This window comes from Leucoraja erinacea, chromosome 6, assembly GCF_028641065.1.
Source record: "Leucoraja erinacea ecotype New England chromosome 6, Leri_hhj_1, whole genome shotgun sequence".
Lineage (NCBI taxonomy): Eukaryota > Metazoa > Chordata > Chondrichthyes > Rajiformes > Rajidae > Leucoraja > Leucoraja erinaceus.
The window spans coordinates 26,688,828-26,709,907 of NC_073382.1; the positions used below are offsets into that span (position 1 = coordinate 26,688,828).

Consider the following 21,080-nt stretch of genomic DNA (forward strand, 5'->3'; position numbering starts at 1 on the left):
TTGCAAATCCTCTACAAATGAAGGCAGGTATAAAAACACAAAGGAGTGGGCGTCTGGAAAGTGCTGCCAGTTGGGTGGTTGAGGCAGATACGACAGTGGCATTTAAGGGGCTTTTAGAAAGGCACATGGATATACTGGGAATGAAGGGATATTTTTATATATATAAAAATACACACAAATACATTATATATATATAAGATATACACACATATATTAGGTATGTTGCAAAACCTACCTGAAGCGTCGCTGAAGATCTGTCCCAGCCCGTGTGTGCGATTTTGGCGCCGTTTAGAGGGGGGTGGGTTTAAATCACGATTTTCCCTAGGCTGTTCAAATCGAGCTTGTTCAGCCTTGTTGGTGACGAAAAATCGCTGGAAGATTCTGTCGCTTGAGCTATTTTTACTTTTAATGGTTTTATAGCATTGTTATAGTAGGTTAAAAATTAACCTCTAAACCCGCAACTGCCGACAATGGGCCGGATCTCAAACAGGGGACAACGGAAGGTAGGTTGTTTATTTTTACATTAAAAAGGGCTTCTTAAGATCCCTTAATACAAAGTTTAATGTTGCGAGTAGCTCATTTGGGGCCCATTAAATCCCGCAGTATTTTTCTGGGCATTTGGGGACACAAATCTACCGCAATGTGAACGTTCTAAACCAGCGCGTTCCACAGGATCCCACTGGAAAGCCGATTTAAATGGCCATTAATTTACAGTAATTGAACACTAAATTCCTTCCATTTGGCCTATAAATTAATGTAAATGAGATTTAAAAAATCATGTTTTATTGTGAATTCTTTGTGAATATTATTTGGACACTTAGGCCATTTAAAAATGTTAATCATTTCTTAAGAAATTGATAGATGTTTAGATCTAGTAATTGAAGTTTGGAATTAGCTACAATTGCGTAACTAACTAATTATATGCTTTAATTTCAGGTCATCCAAGTAAGATTATTTTATGTGGGTTACACAAAAAAGCTGGAGAAACTCAGCGGGTGCAGCAGCATCTATGGAGCGAAGGAAATAGGCAACGTTTCGGGCCGAAACCCTTCTTCAGACTATTTTATTTTATATTTGTTTCAGAATGCTGAAAATTTCATTCAGTTCTCTTAATTTTAAGAAAGTTATGGGCTTTTGACTGTCCACGATCACAGTAATGTTATGTCCATAGAAAATCAATAGGGAACAAGATGCTAATTTCCGAGTATGAAAATGGCCATAACTTTTTAAATGCTTTAGAAATGAAAGTGAATCAGGTGTCAAATTAAACTTCTTTTTATGCTTTATCTGATGGGATAAATTGCAGACTTGATTTTTAAAATCTCAAAATTTTGTAACATTGCTAGATATATGTATATACACACATATATATAATAAATATATACACACACACACACACACACACACACACCTGCGTATTAATACCCCTTGAACTTTTCCACATTTCGTCACGTTACAACCACAAACGTAAATGTATTTTATTGGGATTTTATGTGATAGACCAACATAAAGTGGCGCATAATTGTGAAGTGGAAGAAAAATGATACATGGTTTTGAAATCTGTTTACAAATAAAAAACTGAAAAGTGTGGCGTGCAAAAGTATTCAGCCCCCTTTACTCTGATACCCCTAAATAAAATCCAGTGCAACCAATTGCCTTCAGAAATCACCTAATTAGTAAATAGAGTCCACTTGTGTGTAATCTAATCTCAGTATAAATACAGCTGTTCTGTGAAGGCCTCAGATGTTTGTTAGAGAACATTAGTGAACAAACAGCATCATGAAGCCCAAGGAACACACCAGACAGGTCAGGGATAAAGTTGTGGAGATGTTTAAAGCAAGGTTAGGTTATAAAAAAATATCCCAAGCTTTGAACATCTCACGGAGCACTGTTCAATCCATCATCCGAAAATGGAAAGAGTATGGCACAACTGCAAACCTACCAAGACATGGCCGTCCACCTAAACTGACAGGTCGGGCAAGGAGAGCATTGATCAGATAAGCAGCCAAGAGGCCCATGGTAACTCTGGAGGAGCTGCAGAGATCCACAGCTCAGGTGGGAGAATCTGTCCACAGGACATTAGTCGTGCACTCCACAAAACGGGCCTTTATGGAAGAGTGGCAAGAAGGAAGCCATTGTTGAAAAAAAGCCATAAGAAGTCCCGTTTGCAGTTTGCCACAAGCCATGTGGGGGACACAGCAAACATGTGGAGGAAGGTGCTCTGGTCAGATGAGACCAAAATTGAAGTTTTTGGTCTAAATGCAAAACGCTATGTGTGGCGGAAAACTAACACTGCACATCATCCTGAACACACCATCCCCACTGTGAAACATGATGGTGGCAGCATCATGCTGTGGGGATGCTTTTCTTCAGCAGGGACAGGGAAGCTGGTCAGAGTTGATGGGAAGATGGATGGAGCCAAATACAGGGCAATCTTGGAAGAAAACCCGTTAGAGTCTGCAAAAGACTTAAGACTGGGGCGGAGGTTCACCTTCCAGCAGGACAACGACCATAAACATACAGCCAGAGCTACAATGGAATGGTTTAGATCAAAGCATATTCATGTGTTAGAATGGCCCAGTCAAAGTCCAGACCTAAATCCAATTGAGAATCTCTGAATTGACTTGAAAATTGCTGTTCACAAACGCTCTCCATCCAATCTGACTGAGCTTGAGCTATTTTGCAAAGAAGAATGGGCAAAAATTTCAGTCTCTAGATGTGCAAAGCTGGTAGAGACATACCCCCAAAAGACTTACAGCTGTAATTGCAGCGAAAGGTGGTTCTACAAAGTATTGACTCAGGGGGGCTTTTGCACGTCACACTTTTCAGTTTTTTATTTGTAAAAAAATTTGAAAACCATGTATCATTTTCCTTCCACTTCACAATTATGCGCCACTTTGTGTTGGTCTATCACATAAAATCCCAATAAAATACATTTACGTTTATGGTTGTAACGTGACAAAATGTGGTAAAGTTCAAGGGGTATGAATACTTTTGCAAGCCACTGTATATATATTTTTAATACATATTCTTAATTTTTAATTTTTAATACATGTTCTGCAGCAAAGATAAAACCAGGAAAAAAATAGAGTTAGCTTAAAATATATCATCGGAAAATATATCATCGGGAAATGCATTATTCTTTTGTAATATTAGCTGATCATAAAGAATAGGCAGGTATTAGTAAAGGTGATGCCTAAGAAACCTGACTTTTCTTTTGGCAGGATATTTAAAATGGTAGAAAATGAAATCACTATGGGTTTTATCTATGTGGATTTCATCAAGGAATCTGAAGTTTGAAAATGTATGTTAGCTGAAGAAACTGAAAAGAAAATATTGACCTGATCAGGAAAAAAAGAAAAAGTTGGAACAGACAGGGAGTGAACTTTGAGACAGCATGCAGATTGCCAGAATATGATTGTGGTGTCCCATCAAGATCCATGTTGTGATCTTACTATTTACTTTCTTTATAACGAAGTTAAATGAAATGAATAAAAATTCACATATTGAAGATTCTTAAAGAAATAAAAGATAAGCACCCAGCATAAATGGAAGTAGATGAGCGTAACTATAGCAAATGGCAGGGGCGGAAATTGTTATAGAAACCAAGATTGCTAAAGCAGAGGAGAATGAGGACATTTAATAGCAGTGATCAAAAGCAAGGTTTTGTAACCAGCATGACACTCTATCCGCTGGCAGGAAGGACAGAAACAAGAATATAAAGACAGATTGCAACAGCAATGTCAAAATAGAAACTGGAACTACACAAACAGAAAAATATTGTAGGCCAGTAGGAAAGTTGGACAAATTGTAGAGCTCTATCAAGGAACATAGAAAAATAAGTGCAGGCGTACGCAATTCGGCCCTTCGAGCCAACACAGCCATTCAATTTGATCATGGCTGATCATCTAAAATTAGTACCCCATTCCTGCATTTCCCCTCATATCCATGGATTCCTTTAGCCCTAGGAGCTAAATCTAACTCTCTATTGAAAACATCCAGTGAATTGGCCTCCATTGTTTTATGTGGCAGAGAATTCCACATATTCACAACTCTGGACGAAGAAGTTTTTCCTGAAGTCAGTCCTAAATGGCCTACCCCTTATTCTTAAACTGTGACCCCTGGTTTTGCACTCCACCAACATCAGGAACATTTTTTCTGCATCTAGCCTGTCCAGTCCTTTGAAGAATTTTATGTTTCTATAAGATCCCCTCTCATCCTAAATTCCATAGATTACAAGCCCAGTCGACCCATTCTTTCATATATCAGTCCCCCCATCCTGGGAAATAACCTGGTGAACCTACTCTGCACTCCCTCAATAGCAATAATGTCCTTCCTCAAAACAGGAGACCAAAATTGCACATAATACTCCAGGTGTGGTCTCACCAGGATCTCCTTGCTCCTAAACTAAAATCCTCTTGTAATGAAGGCCAACATGCCATTAGCTTTCTTCACTGCCTGTTGTGTACCTGCATGGTTACTTTCATCGACTTATGTACAAGCACACGCAGGTTTCGTTGCACCTCCCCATTTCCTAATCTGACACCATTCAGATAATAATCTGCCTTCCTGTTCTTGCCACCAAAGTGGATAACCTCACATTTATCCACATTATACTGCATCTGCCATGTATCTGCCCACTTACCCAACCTATCCAAATCACCCTGCAGCCTCATAGTATCCTCCTCGCAGCTCACACTGCCACGCAGTTTAGTATCATCCGCAAACTTGGAGATGTCACATTTAATTTCCTCGTCTAAATCGTTAATATATATTGTAAATAACTGGTGTCCCAGCACCGAGCCTTGTGACAGCCCACTAGTCACTACCTGCCATTCTGGAAAGGACCTGTTAATTCCTACTCTTTGCTTTCTGTCTGCCAACCAGTTCTCTATCCATGTCAATACTCTACCCCCAATACCATGTGCTCTAATTTTGCACACTAATCTCTTGTGTGGGACCTTGTGAAAGGCATTTTGAAAGTCTAGACACACCCCATCCACTGGCTCTCCCTTATGATAAGGGAGAGCCAGTGGATGTGGTGTATCTGGACTTTCAAAAAGCCTTTGATAAGGTCATCCATGCTACTTGTCACATCCTCAAAAAATTCCAGAAGATGATTTCCCCTTCATAAATCCATGCTGACTTTGTACAGGTTCAGATATGAAGGCCCATTTCCATGTTATGGCATTGCACCAGTTAGTGCTGGAGACTTGCAACTCGAGGGATACAGCTTCGATTCTGACCTCGGGTCTTGTGTGTGTTTCTGCCAGCTGCTCTGGGTTTCTCCCACATCACAAAGGTTAATTGGCTGCTGCAAGTTACCCATTAGTGTAGACAAAATAATTAATGGGGAGATGATATACATGTTTGAGAGAACAAGTTGCAAGGATTCAGGGAAATAAGGAGAGGGAGAATAGGGCTGATGGGATTTCTCTCATGGGAACCAGCAGTGACCCAATGGGTCAAATAGCCTTCTGCTCCGAATTATGTTACATAAATTAACTTACATTCTATCTTTTATACTTGACATATCACATGTATACACATTACATGCCTACTACATGTAGAAATCATATTTATTAACATTAGGTAAATGAAATAGATCGCATAATTTGTAAGCCATTGTATTACAAGCATGGAAAAAAAGCCCTTTGTCCCAACTTGCCCATGCCAACCAAGATGCCCTATCTAGGATAGTCCCATATGCCTGCAATTGGCCCATCGCTCTCGAAATCTTTTCAAACCATATACCTGTCAAAGTGCCTTTTCAATACTGTTTTCGTACCTACCTCAATTAACTCCCCTGGCAGCTAGGTCCATATAACCACCAGTTGCTGAGTGAAACCAATACCCCTCAGGTTCCTATTAAATCTTGCCCTTCTCACCTTAAACCTATGTCCTCTGGTTCTTGATTCCCCTACCTTGGGATAAAGACTTCACCCTATCTATTCCCCTCATGATTTTATAAGATCAATCTTCAGCCTCCTGTGCTCCAAGAGGAATGCTCTGGTTTGCTGTTATGCAGTGAGATGCGTCCCTGAAACTTAGTGTTGTGTGAATTATGCAGATTCACTGCTTATGTAAATTATATTATATTATAAATATTGTATCTTGCAATAAATGTTGTATCCTTAACCTTTATCTGTGCACTGTGGACGGCTTGATTGCATTCATTTCTGTTCTTTGACTGGATAGCACACAAACAAAAGCTTTTCACGGTACCTCAGTACACCTGACAATACACAATATTCTCTCTCCATGGGGACTATTACTAGAAATATAATTATATCACTATATAACGCAGATATACCCTATTCGCCAATGGATTTTCTAAGAGAATTAAGGAAGTGAGTTCATTGGAATGTGTAGGGGTATCACATCAGCACCAAATAACTTGCTTGTAATTTACTTCACTGATAAGAGTGATTACACGGAAAGCTGGAGCTTTTATCATGTTTGCAGTATACTTTTGGACTGTACAATGAGAAAGCAAGGCATGCACAGGGCAAATTACCAGTATGTTTGATTATAGCTTCAGATAGGAACAGTGTTAAAGAGAAATTCAGATAGAGATAGACAACTAGAAATAGTTTAAGAATCTTTTTTCCTTCATCAGGAAGTCAATTACCTTTTCATCAGTGGTAGTGAAGTTGTTGAAGATTTTGAGGCACAGGATTTGTGTTCACTTGGAAAGGCAGGAATTGATTAGGAAGAGTCGACCTGGTTTTGTGTAGGGAAAGACCACGTCTCACAATAGGGACGAAAAATGCTGGAGTAACTCAGTGGGTCAGGAGTTTCCTTGAAGAACATGGGTGACTTTTGGGGGGGAATGGTGTGGGGGGGGGGGGGGGGTGTGGGGGGGGGGGGGGGGGGGGGGGGGGTGTGTTGGGGGGGGGGGGGGGGGGGGGGGGAGTGGGGGGGGGGGGATTGGTGGGGGGGGCCGGGGGGGGGGGGGGGGGGGGGGGGGGGGGGGGGGGGGGGGATGGGGGATGGGGCCGGGGGATGGGGGTGGGGGTGGGGGCTGTGGGGAGAGAGCTCGGGGAAAAGGGGGAAGAGTGGGCTATCACGGGGATTAGGGCAAGAGCCAGCTAACCGTTGCGCCTCAACGCGACCACGAGGTCGCGTAATTAGCGAGGACACATAAGTGGGATAGGGGTTAAAGGTGATGGGGGAACATTTAAACGAGATTGGAAGGTTAGGTTTCTCTGCACAAAAGATGAGGAATATCTGGAATGAGGTGCTGGAGGTTGAAGGCAGAAGCAATTACAACATTTAAAAGGCTTTTGGACAGATATATGGATGGGAAGGTTGTGGTGGAATAGGGCTGGAAATAACTAAATGTGGTTAAGCATAGATGGGCATCATGGTCAGCATGGAAGAGGTGGGCCAAAAGGTCCTGTTACTTTGCAGTACAATTCTATGATAAAAGCAATCATTGCTGGAAATTACATTTCCATCAGTCACAACCCCAAAATTAAAATGCATGGAAAATACATACTTCCTTAAGTTTATCCAAATCCACTTTGGTTTTCTCATAGATCTCAGTGGCTGCTTTGACCTTTGCTCTCCATTCCCGCTGACTGGTTAAATTAGGCACACTGTCCTGTCCAGTCGGGCTCTGCTTTCCACCCTTATCTTTGGTTGGCAGCACCGCTGGATCTAAGACAGTCTTCAGCTGTGACTCCAGGCTCAGATTTTTGCCACGAAGGTCTTCAATTTCTTTCTGTAAGGACTCAATTTCTTCCTAAAAGTAAAAAGACCAAGATGTCTTGTGAGTAGAGAAAAATGCTGGAGAAACTCAGCGAGTGAGGCAGCATCTATGGAGCGCAGGAAATAGGCTACGTTTCGGGTCGAGACCCTTCTTCAGACTAATATGGAAAGATGTCTTGTGAAATAGCCACCGAGGAATTGCTCAGAACAGCCTTTCTATTCCAAAATACTGCAAAGCATCCAATATGTGAATGGATACCAAATGAAATTACTTTTTGTCAGGTGAAACAAAGAAATGGCTTGTCAAAGGAAACCAAATTGGACCATGATCAATTAAAGAAAAAAGCATGTGTAGGAAGGAACTGCAGATGCTGGTTTAAACTGAAAATAGACACAAAGTGATGGAGTAACTCAGACAGGCAGCATCTCTGGAGAGAAGGAACGGGTGACGTTTCGGGTCGAGATCCTTCTTCAGACTGAGAGTCGGGAAAAGGGAAACGAGCGATATAGACGGTGATGTAGAGAGATATAGAACAAACTAATGAAAGATATGCAAAAAAGTAACGATGATGAAGGAAACAAGCCATTGTTAGCTGTTTGATGTTGTGTAATGAACCAGATTTGATTACAGGGTGTTGGTGCTTAAGGTGAAGGAATCCGTAGGAGGCAGTGATCATAATATGATGAAATTTAACCTGCCATTTGATAGGGACCCTCTAAAATTCGATGATTCGGTATTACCATTGAGTATCGAGGCATAAGGGAGGAGCTGGATAGAAACCCTAGATTTTTTGATTAATTTGGAAGACGCAGTATCTTTTCATCCCAATGAGAAAGAACGATACTTATTGGAGAATGAGGCAACGGTGGCTGACAAAGGAAGTCAAAGAGAATATGGCAAAGGTTAGAAGGAAAACTAACAGAAGGCAACTAAAAATGCAATGAGATGAAATATGAAGACAAGCTAGCCAAAAACATTCAAGAGGAAACCAGAAGATTTTTCAGATGTATAAAGAGTAAAAGAAAAGCAAGTGGTGTTGGAAAATGCCACTGGAGAAGTGGTGATTTTGTTGTACCTATACTTGTATCTGTGCAATGACAATAAAGTTGAATTGGAAAAAAAAAAGAAAAAAAAAATTAATGGGGAACAAACTGATGACGTATTTTTGCATCAGTCTTCAGTCTGACATCAGCAGCATGCCGGAAAGAGTCAGGGGCCAGAAGTGAGTGCGGTGGCTATTACTAAGGAGAAGGTGTTTGGGAAGCTGAAAGGTCTGAAGTTGGATTAGTCGCCTGGAAAAGATGGAGTACAACCCAGGGTTCTGAAAGAGGTAACTGTAGAGGCATTAATAGTGATCTTTCAAGAATCACTAGAGTTGGAATGGTTAAGAGGACTGGAAAAATCCTGAACGTAATTACGATGTTTAAGAAGGGAACGAGGCAAAAGAAAGAAAATGATAGGCCGGTTTGTCTGACTTCAGATGTTAGTAGATTTGATGATACAAAGATAGGTGGAGGGGCAAGCAGTTTTAATGAGGCAGGAAGTCTGCAGAACTTGGACAGGTTAGGTTGGGAGAGTGGGCAAAAAAGTTGCAAATGGAATACAGCATAGCAAAGTGTACGATCATGCACTTTGGTAGAAGGAATGAAAGCATAGACTATTTTCTAAATGCAGAGATGATTCAGAAATTGGAGGTGTAAAGGAACTTGAGCATTCCCAAATGGTTAATTTGCACGTCCAGTCAGTAGTAAGGAAGGCAGATTCAATGTTAGCATTCATTTCAAGTGGACTAGAATATAAAAGCAAGGATGTAATGCTGAGGCTTTAAGAGACGTTGATCAGATCACATTTGGAATATTGTGAGGAGTTTTGGGTCTCAAGTCTGAGGAAGGATGTGCTGGCGTAGAGAGGAGGTTTGAGAATTTTCCCAGGGATGATTGAGTTAACGTACGAGGAGCGTTTGATGGCACTGGGCTTGCACTCCCTGGAGTTTAGTAGAATGAGAGGGGATCTCAGTGAAACGTACCAAATAATGAAAGGCCTAGATAGAATGAATGTGAAGAGGATGGTTCCAGTAGTGCGAGTCTAGGACCACAGGGCACATCTCAGAATAAAAGGACGTACTTTTATTTGAAGAGGAATTTTTTTTGCCAGTGTGTTGAATCTGTGGCATTTATTACCGCAGACGCCTATGGAGGTCAAATAATGGGTATTTTTAAAGCAGAGATTGAAAAGTTGTTGATTAGTAAGGATGCCAAAGGTTATGGGGAGAAGGCAGGTGAATGAGGTTGGCAGAAAAAAATAGATCAGCCATGATCGGCTGGCGGAGCAAACTCGATTGGACAAATGGCCAGGTTCTGCCCCCATGTTTAATGTTCTTATATACCAAGTTGATGTCCTATCTCACCCAATCAGGCGAGCATAAGACTATTCAGAAGTGTGCAAGGAAGTTTTCCCTGGTGTTCTGACCAATATTTAACAACAACCACCATCATCATCACAGTACATATTTGGCCATTAACTTAATGCTACCTTTGTGCACAAAATGACTGGTATTTTATATTAATCTCAAGTAGTATTTCATGGGTTGTAATTATTTTAGGGTAACAAGAAATCTTGAAATGCACCATATAAATTCAGCTTTCATTTTAGTTCTTGTTGGGATGCTGCATGTTCCAATTTATGCAAGTGTCAAAATATCTTTGTGTATAATGACAAATGTAAAATGAAAGTGTGATGACTAAAGTGTGGGCAATGTAGCATCGAATTGAACTGGAACATCAATACTTGCATAGTAAAGGACACAACTTGCTCTTTTCAACTCATAAAAATCCAACACTGTGGCCAAAAGACATGAATATAAAACAGGAAGGACACTGCAAGATTATAATGTTTAGGCCTTGATTGGAAAATAAATTTGGAAAACAGAACTGGAATTCTTCAGAAAGCAATTCAGTTAGGATATGGTTAATACAGGCTGTAAAATGTTTATTTACTTCCTGCTTCCCTTCCTCTCCATGGAAAAAGGTAGTCATGACCTTACGGAAGTGTAACGATTAAACATATTTGATGTTCAAAATAGCAAAGTAAAGTTGTTCATGAAATGGAAATGGTTGAAATGTTTTTTTCCAGGTGGCACAGCGCCTCGCGGCAGCGGCCTCTGCAGTCCGTCTGTCTTTTTTTTATTTTTGTCCTGTTGAGTGTATAGCTTGGTTGTAGTTACATATTGTTTTTTGCTGTGTATATATGGGGGGCGGGGGGGAAACTTTTAAATCTCTTCCCTGTACGGGGGACCCGAACTTTTCACTATCGGGTCCCCGTTGTCGTTGCGGCCTAGCACCATGGAGCGGCCTCTAACCGGAACGATTTGGGAGCTCCAGTCGCGGAGCCTGCGGACTTATCATTGTGGAGCTGGCCGGCTTTGGAGTGTGGAGAGCTGTGGTGGCGCGCGACTGCAACCTGACTGGAGCTTCGGAGGCTCCAGCTGCAGGCCCGGTGGACGGTAACATCGGGAGCTCACGGGTCCCTGTTGGGAGACCGCTCTTCGGAGCTCCCGCAACGGCAACTTCTCCTGCCCAAATTGCGGGGTTGGAAATGATCCAGAGCGGGGCCTTACATTGCCCTGCACAGCTTTAACGGCTGCGGGACTTGCCATCGCCCGCCGGGGGCTCCAACATCAAGACCCGGAGCAGGGCCTTACATCGCCTGGTGCGGCCTTAATGGCCGCAGGACTTGCCATCGCCCGCCGAGGGCTTTATCATCGGGAGAAGAATGAAAAACAGGGGGAGACAGTGACTGCCTTCCATCACAGTGAGGAGGAGATTCACTGTGATGGATGTTTGTGTAAATTGTGTTAATTGCACGAGTTGGTTTTTTTTCCTTGTTGTATGACTGCAGAAACCAAATTTCGTTTGAACTTCATTTGGGGTTCAAATGACAATAAACGGTATTATATTGTATTGTAGAGTTGCTGCCTTACAGCGCTTGCAGCCCCGGAGACCTGGGTTTGATCCCGACTACGGGTGCTGTCCTCGGTTTTCTCCCACATTCCAAAGACGTACAGGTATGTAGGTAAATTGGCTTGGATTAAGTGTAAATTGTCCCTCGTGGGTGTGGGATAGAGTTCACATGCGAGAATCACTGGTCGGTGCAAACTCAGTGGTCCGAAGGGCCTGTTTCCGCGCTGTATTTCTAAGCTAATTACAGAAACAGTCCACAGCCAACAGTGGCCCGATCTTATATTCCTCTTACTTTACTCATGAGAATCTGAGTAAGAACACAAGCAACAATAACCAAGTGCATGATTTAAACAGTAATTCAAATATTTCCCAGGGTACTATTGAATAACAAAATCAAATCAAACTTTTAATTAAAACTTGAACCACTGCAGTTTTTGGAAGTGCAGATAAATTTTAGTGGGACGATGAAGTCGTAGAGAGATACAGCATGGAAACAGGCCCTTCAGCCCACTGAAACTGCACCGACCATCGACCACCCACTTATGCGAATCTAATCCAGTTTAATTCTTCCCACATTCTCATTAATTTCCTAACAACCCCTCCCCCCCCGCAGATTCTCTAATTCTCTAACATACCAGGAGCAATTTACATGGGCCACTTAACCTATCTACTCACGCTTTTTTTGAAATATGGGGGGTGGGGGAGACAGACAGCCGAGGTTAGAATTTAACCTGGGTTTCTGGGGCTGAGGAAGCAGTCCTTCAAGCTGCGCAACTGTGTCGCGTTTCTACAACAATCAAGCATTCCATGATCGCTATTGCAGAAATCTTTATATTTCAATTGCAGCTTTGCTTAAATTACTTGAATTTAAATTTCCCAGCTGCCAAGATGAATTTCACTTTCATCTCTAGATCAACCACTATAACACCAACCTATAAGACAGTAGGCTAGGCCATTGGGTATCTCAAGCCTGTCTGCTTTCCAATATGCCATGCTCGATCTGAATGTAACCTCAAAATTCTCTTCTACCAGCAATAACCTTCATCTCTTCTAAATTTATCTATCAATCTCCACCTTAAAAATATTCAACAACTCTACTTTCATTGACGAAGAAAGTTCCAAAGACTTACACCCTCAAATTATTTTGCTACATGCCTATTTTAAATTAAATTGACAACTAATTTTTTTTAAAACAATGACCCTTTGGTCTTGATTCTCCTTCAAGAAGAAATATTCTCTTCACACTCACCCCATCAAGACCCCTGAGAATGACATGTTTCAATCTATGCGCCTCCCACTCTCCAGAGATACAAATCTATTTCAACAGTAACCATTGTCTGGCATTAATATATTGATAAACAAATTTAATTAAAAAAAAAAAAAAAAAAAAAAATCATACCTACAGAAACTCACCATTCATATTTCTATCAGCCTGTTAGTCACAACTCCCCAAATCACAGGGCAAGACAGAAAAAAAGAGAAAAAGGCTAAATAAAAATACCCTTAACAGAGCACGTTTGGTAGGTGACAGGAGGTTACACAAAAAAGCTGGAGAAACTCAGCGGGTGCAGCAGCATCTATGGAGCGAAGGAAATAGGCAACGTTTCGGGCCGAAACCCTTCTTCAGACTGATCGGGGGCGGGGGTGGGCGGGGACAAGAAAGGAAAAAGGAGGAGGAGCCCGAAGGCTGGGGGATGGGAGGAGACAGCAGGGGGACTAGGGAAGGGGAGGAGACAGCAAGGACTAACAAAATTGGGAGAATTCGATGTTCATGCCCCCAGGATGCAGACTCCCCAAACGGAATATGAGGTGCTGTTCCTCCAATTTCCGGTGCTGCTCGCTGTGGCCATGGAGGAGACCCAGGACAGAGAGGTCGGAGACGGAGTGGGAGGGGGAGTTGAAGTGCTGAGCCACCGGGAGGTCAGCTTGGTTATTGCGGACCGAGCGGAGGTATTCGGCGAAACGATCGCCCAACCTCCGCTTGGTCTCACCGATATAGATCTGCTGACATCTAGAGCAGCGGACGCAATAGATGAGGTTGGAAGAGATGCAGGTAAACCTCTGTCGCACCTGGAACGATTGCTTGGGTCCTTGAACGGAGTCGAGGGGGAGGTAAAGGGACAAGTGTTGCATCTCTTGCGGTTGCAAGGGAAAGTGCCCGAGAAGGGGGTGGTATGAGAGGGAAGGGAAGAATTGACAAGGGAGTTATGGAGGGAGCGTTCTTTGCGGAAGGCAGATATGGGGGGAGATGGGAAGATGTGGCGAGTGGTGGGGTCACGTTGGAGGTGGCGAAACTGACGGAGGATTACTTTTTGTATGTGACGGCTGGTGGGGTGAAAGGTGAGGACTAGGGGGACTCGGCCCTTGTTGCGAGTGGGGGGATGGGGAGAGAGAGCAGTGTTGCGGGGTATGGAAGAGACCCTGGTGCGAGCCTCATTTATGGTGGAGGAGGGGAACCCCCGTTCCCTGAATAATGAGGACATTTCAGATGTCCTGGTGTGGAACGCCTCATCCGTGGAGCAGATGCGGCGTAGACGGAGGAATTGGGATTAGGGGATGGAGTCCTTACAGGAAGCAGGGTGGGAAGAAGTGTAGTCCAGATAGCCATGGGAGTCAGTGGGTTTATAGTGTATGTGACAGGAAGTAGGAAATGAAAGGCATAGCTTGTTCCTTAATGGAGAGCAATTAATTTAGAATAATTAAAAAAAAATTAGACCAAAATGTTTAGTGCCTAAATGACGTTAAACAAAAATGTTAAAGTAATGATTTCACCATGATTTTGTTTTCCCCTTTCACCATATTAGTCTTGGATCTAATATCTACACTTCAAGAAAACTTATCTAGTTACCCCACATCCAGAACATGAGCAGTGAAGTGTCATCCCTTAACCTCCCAGCGGGAATTCACCTTCATCATCATGATTGCAGTCTACATCCCCAGGCAGACGTTTGGATAACACTGCAGGAGCTGCAGAATGTGGTCAACAAAGATGCAACAGCATACTCCAACACCTTCCTCATCGTAGTCAAGGAACTCCCTCCATCATATTCAAGGACTTCAACAAGATTAGTTTGAAGAAATCACTTACTAACTACCAGCAGCACGTTTCCTGCAACACCAGATGATCAAATAGTCTTGATCATAGCTACTCCAACATCAAACATGCTATTGTTCCCTCCCTCTCACTTTGGAAAATCCTAACTGGCTACGCTCTTTCTTCCTGCGTATAGGCAGTGACTGAAGTGAGGATTGTACAGAGCTGGTTGGGGGAAAACAGTGGAACAAATCTGTGACTGCTTGGCATTGGTAGACTGGGTGATTTTCAAAGACTCAACAACGGACCTGAACGAATACGCCATGGTTATTACAGACTTCACGAGGAAATGTGTGGAGGAGTGTGTTTTCACCAAGACTGGAGTATTCCCTAACTAGAAGATTTGGATGATAAAGGGAGCGCCACAATATATAATGAGGACCAGATCTCAGGCAATCCAGTCTAACTATCGTCAGGGTCACAAGTGAAGTCAAGGTACAACCTCAATTGGTAACTAGAAAAGCAGAGACATTTGTGTTTAAACAAGAGGACGAGATGGACTTTTGACAGACGTGACAGCTCTTGCTATTATGCCCATCACTTCCTATAAGGTGAAAACAAGTAGTAGTTCAAGTAACAGTGAGGCCGAGCTCAATGCTTTCCAGGGTCACTTTGAAAGGGAGAACATTGACACACCTTGGGCCCCCGTAGATACCAATAACACAAATTTCAGTCACAGAGGCCAATGTCAGATCCTTCACAAGAATCAACTCTCGGAGAACCTGGCCCTGATGTACCTGACCACATTCTTAAAACCTGGGCAGACCAACTGTCTGAAGATTTTGCAGACATATTCAACCTTTCATTAGGAAAGACCGAGATTCCCATCAGCTTTAATAGGACAACAATAATACTGCTTGCCCAAGACTAGTAAGATGATGTCTGAATGACTACCAACCATTGTCACCTTTGGCGATTATGCACTTTGAGAGTTTGGTTATGACGCATATCAATTTAGATTTCAATCTATTGTAAAAAAAAAAAATGCGGGTGGGGGTGGGTATGTGTTTTAATTTTTTTTTTAATATTTTAAATAGTAAAATCAACAGATTTTTTTTTTGTTTATTTTAGACAGTGAAGTAGAAATAGCCCCGAAGGTTAAAAACACGAACCAGCAAAAAAGAGCAAACATGACCAAGGCTCATTTTAAATTTAGTTTAGATTAAAGATACAGCATAGAAACAGACCCTTCAGCTGCATGTACACTAGGGACAATTTATAGAAGCCAATTAACTTACAAACCTGCATGTCTTTGGAATGTGGAGGGAAACCAGAGCACCCGGAGAAAACCTACGTGGTCACAGGAAGAACGTTAAAAACTCCATACAGGCAGAATTTGTGTCTGTGGTGCTACAATGCTGGAACTCTACCGCAGTGCCACCCCGTGGGGAGGACAAATCATTCCAAGCTTGATAGCAGTCAGAGAAATTGGTAGTTATTGAGGCAGATCTAAAAGTATAACTGAAATTTTCAAAATGCAATTACCTGAATCCCGATTATTAGGAGTTTTGCTTCCGTCCTTAATACAAGAGATGCATAAAACCCACTTCACCATCCTCTCTCAACACTCAATTTGCAAAACACCTCCAGATTCATTTCTGAACTCAGATATTCAGGAATACTGAACGATTCTGACACCCAGATCACTTTTCCTCCCTGATCAAAATTCTGTCTGATGTACTAAAGCACGCAGGACATGCATACATTCAATGCTCCAAGACTCAGAAACCGATGCAATTCTCCTTAATCCTGGGCAATGCCTTTGTTGCTTTCAGCATGATGTTGCTCTCACAATTATTTACGGAGAGAAGGCAGATACGGATGCCCTTTCCAAAAGCATTGCTCATTCATTATTACTATACTCCAAATACCACTGACCCACAATGCTGTTGATACTAATATGCCTTCTGCCCAATAGTAGTTATCAACAACTTGCCTTGAGTATTGAATAACATTTCAGATTTTGAAATGTGTGCACACACACACACGTTAATATTGGCTAAATTTAGGATCACTGCACTTGTCAGAATTGCTTAACTCGTGTCAGCTGAACTTTACAGGCTTTGATTGGCGCCAGCCAGTCTAGACTCAGACTGATATGCAGGATGGTAAGGGGTCCAGGTGCTCTCCCTGTTTCTCTTAAATTGATAACATGTATAGCAGTTTTGCAAACTAACCTTAAATGCATAATTTCTATTGGGTGCTGCAAAAGCATTGTAAAAAGTATAAATAATGTTGCAAGACGGTCATCCTGTTAATTGATGATTGGTTGAACTGTTGAGCCTTGGAGAAATTGTTTGAATCTCAGGGCACCTGCTTCAATGTTTATTCTTGTTTGCTTCCTTCGAGAGCTTTCTTTCTTATACAATGTATAAGCTGCTGTATTATTGGGTTAGGGAAATGTTTGTTATGTATGGGGTTAATCAATATCTGTAAATGGATTATTAAGAGACCACCCCCATGTGGTTTGGCCCCTCGAGGTCCCGGGACATATAAAAGTCCGCTACCACGAGGTCCAGTGTCGATCTTCTGGGAGAGCGCTTGGGATTGCGTGACTTTCTGGAGTGTCTCTGTTTGAGCGAGGCCTAGAGGGCTCGATCAGGCAGATACGAGGATCGAACTCGCGGTCGGATAGGTACAGTAGTTGAACTGTAATTGCGCTTTTGTAAAAATAAAAATTAGTTGTTCAAGTGCTTGATTCAGTGTTTTTACTGAAACTAGACTGGGGGGGAAGCTTAGATACGAGCAATTTACACACACACACCAGAAACCAAATGTTAGAGGATTCCGATTGCTTCCTGTACATTCAGAAAGGTTAGATTATACATGTAAGTGAATTGAAAACCATTAAAATCTTTCAAACTATAAAAGCTTGGTTGAACAGCATGTGCATTACCTCATATTCTGTATGTAACAGTTCAAGCCTGGTTTTTCGCAGAGATCGCTTGACTGATGAACTGTCACAATTTTCTGTTCCATCTGATCCACCTGAATGAGAATTAAATACACATCAATTAATGTGTTGCAATAATAAAAAGTAAAATTTGATTGAGTATCTGAATATTCCTTTCCCTACAAAAGGTCAAAGATCTTTAGAAATTCCAGTTTCCATTTTAACATCCTACCTCTCCAACTTAGTTTTTTTGGAAAGAGATGCTTAAATTTACATTTTTAGTAACTGCACCCAGCACCGTCTAATATCACTCTCTCCTGAATGAGATCCATAACATCAGAACATACTTTAGAAATCTGACAGCACAAATCATAAATTAAACTTGAAACTTTCCACAGCTGTATGCAGTCATAACTATTGAGGCAAAAGTGCAGCAAATGCATCTAGGATAATGCAATCACTTTACAGAATTAGTTGACACCAATGGTGTCTAATGCTACAATGGGCTAGATTTTGTTAACTTAGAATCTAGGTATGGTTAATTGAACTTATCAAACGGTAAATAAAAAATAAGCACATTCCACTGTTGACAACGTGAATTCAATCCATATTCACAATATCTATGCATCTTTATTTTTGGTGAAAGAGAATTTTCCCATCAAATAGTGGAATATGAATACATACGAGAACCTAGATTTATTGTTGCAGAGGTTTATTTTATTTATATTTGTCGTCAAAATAGTGCTGGTGTAGACACATGCATGAGTTTCTAATAGTGAATACCAGTTTATACAAATGTTGGATCTAGATTTGGTAATTTAACAATTACCTCGGGCCTTATTTTCTTCCATGTATTAAATGACAAACTTCAGATGACAAAGGAAAACAAACAGCAAATTATATTGAGTGGAGGAAAAGGCACTAAATTCAGCTGAACACTAGTAAAGAATAGGAAAAGAGTAATTTCTGCCTTTACCCAGAAACAACTAGCTCACCTTCCTTGCTACAGGATGTCCTGTGCTTGACAGGCAGCCGAGGCGAACTCTTACCATTATTGTTACCAAGTTGCGCCACAAAATCACAATTTTTGTTTTATCTGCACAGAATTTAAAAAGTCCATAATTCCAAACAACATTTTGAAAACAGCAAAGCAGTACAAATCAGAAAAATGTAACAGACAAGTGCATTCATTTTAATTTTAGTGGCAGCATTGTCGTTGCAGAGGAAGCATTTGTCATTCTAGGCAATATATTAATTGACATTCATTGTTAATTCTGAACCCAAGTAATTCATGGATTGTGCACCAAAATTCTATGTCGCTTCATCAGTAACTAGGTGTTACCAAGCAAATACAGAACCTTGTTTATCAATGCTGGCCAACAAGCTGGCACACTGAGTGGTCAGCAAGATTTCAATAACAGTGGGTGTTGTCAATCAATCCAAGACACCACCACGCATGTCAAAGTCATATGAAAATCAGCAACAGCAGAATGTTTTTTTTTTTAATTCAAATATAGAAAATACATCACTTTAAAGAAAATGCACGGAAACACTAGTTGGGAAAATGAACAGTAATAATTCTGCATCAATATCAAACTAATGTCACCTAGTTTATTTTTAATTTCTATATGTATCACTCGGATTAAGGTTAGATTGTTCCATTTTAAAATGTATTCACATGTGGAAACCACCAAGTGCAGCAATTATTACTCATGCTTGCACTCTTAAGATAGTATTGAAAAACAAATACTTTCTAAAACACACTATTTTTAATTTTTTTTTAATTTTTAAATAATCAACACGAAAAAAAGGGACATGTTAATAAGAAACACTCAAATAATACACAAAAGAAAAAAAAATACAGAAACATAACATATATATCTTTTTTAATTATATAATACAACCATACCATCAGTCACACACCCATCCACCTCACCTTGGCTAATTAAGAGTGAAGCATGCACCTACACATAACAACATTTAATAAACCAGCCCTTAGTCTGGCAGAACCTGCAAGTTTGTAAAGTATGATAAAAAAAAAGGTTGCCATTTGTGAAAACAATTATCAGTACATCCCCTTAATGTATATTTAATTTTCTCAAGTTTAAGAAAAAACACTACATCTTTGAGCCACTGTGACACAGAGGGTGCTTTAGGAGATTTCCATTGTAGGAGTTGGCGACGTCTGGTTATTAAAGACGTTAAATTAATAATTTATTTTTGCACAGAGTTTAATCGACCCGACTCATTCGGGGCCCCAAAGATGGCAATCAATGGACAGGGCTGTAGAGGTATTCCCATTACGGTAGACATTATATTAAAGTAGCAGGCCCAACAATTATGTAATCGTGGACAAAGAAAAAACATATAGCTCAGATGACAATGTGGGGCCCGAACATCTATCACATTTATCATCCATCTCTGGATAAATCCCAGACAGTCTTGATTTAGAAAAATGGACCCTGTGTATAACCTTAAACTGAATGAGTGCAAGACGAGCGCAAGACGTGTCAGTATATAGTCCACCCACAAAGTTATCCCACCACTCCTCAGTAAGTCCCAGCTCTTCCTCCCAAGCAGCCCTTGTTTTAGAGTTGGACTGATCGCAAAGATCCAGAACGTGGTTATACATCTCTGAAACAATCCCTCTTTGTTGTGCCTTGAAAGTAAACAAACTATCCTATAATTGTCGTGGAGGTGAAGAAGGAAAATTAGAAAAACATTTAGAAACAAAGTGTCTAACTTGGAAGTACCTTAAAAAAAAAAAAGGATTTGCTGGTAATCCATACAATGATGACAAATTGGTAAAGCTGTTAAAAATACCATCTGAAAACAGATCAAGAAAACATTGTATACCTTTGTTATGCCATACGGAAAAAACGGAATCCAAATGTGAGGGAGGAAACAGGTGATTGGTACATAATGGACCTAAAGGAGATGCAGCTACAAATTTGAAATGCTCCCTGAATTGATACCAGATTGTTAAAGTATTAAGCACAACAGGATTTTTGAAAAACAATGAAATCTTGGTTGGAAGAGAGGAATATATAAGAGCAGATATAGAGGATGAAGGAGGGCAAGAGCGGGCTTCCAGTTCGCACCAAGCTAAAAAAGGAAAATCAACCCAACGAAAATGGTGAGTAGCCCAGTAGTAGAATTGAAAGGTCGCTAAAGCGAGACCACCACTGAACTTACATCGTTGGAGTAATGATTTACGGACCCTCGGGGACTTCGCACCCCAAACAAAAGAGCTAATCATTTTGTCTAAAGAGTCAAAAAAATGTTTTGGTAAGAATAAGGGAATTGATTGAAACAAAAAAAGAAATTTAGGCAAAACATTCATTTTAGCAACATTAATCTTCCCAATTAAAGAGAGAGGCAGATTATTCCATCTCTGAAAATCAGATTTCACTTTAGTCA

General features: G+C 41.0%; 1 protein-coding gene across 3 annotated transcripts in view; it reads right to left on the reverse strand.

The window, feature by feature from the left end:
• Positions 1–21,080, reverse strand: part of obi1 (ORC ubiquitin ligase 1) — a 46,023-nt gene that overhangs the window by 14,672 nt on the left and 10,271 nt on the right. For all 3 annotated transcript variants that reach the window (XM_055636781.1, XM_055636780.1, XM_055636782.1), the window contains exons 3-4: positions 17,664–17,755; positions 7,502–7,747 (exon numbers count right to left, since the gene is read on the reverse strand). In XM_055636781.1, coding sequence (XP_055492756.1) covers positions 7,502–7,747; positions 17,664–17,755 — 338 coding nt within the window. The remainder of the gene's footprint in view (positions 1–7,501; positions 7,748–17,663; positions 17,756–21,080) is intronic.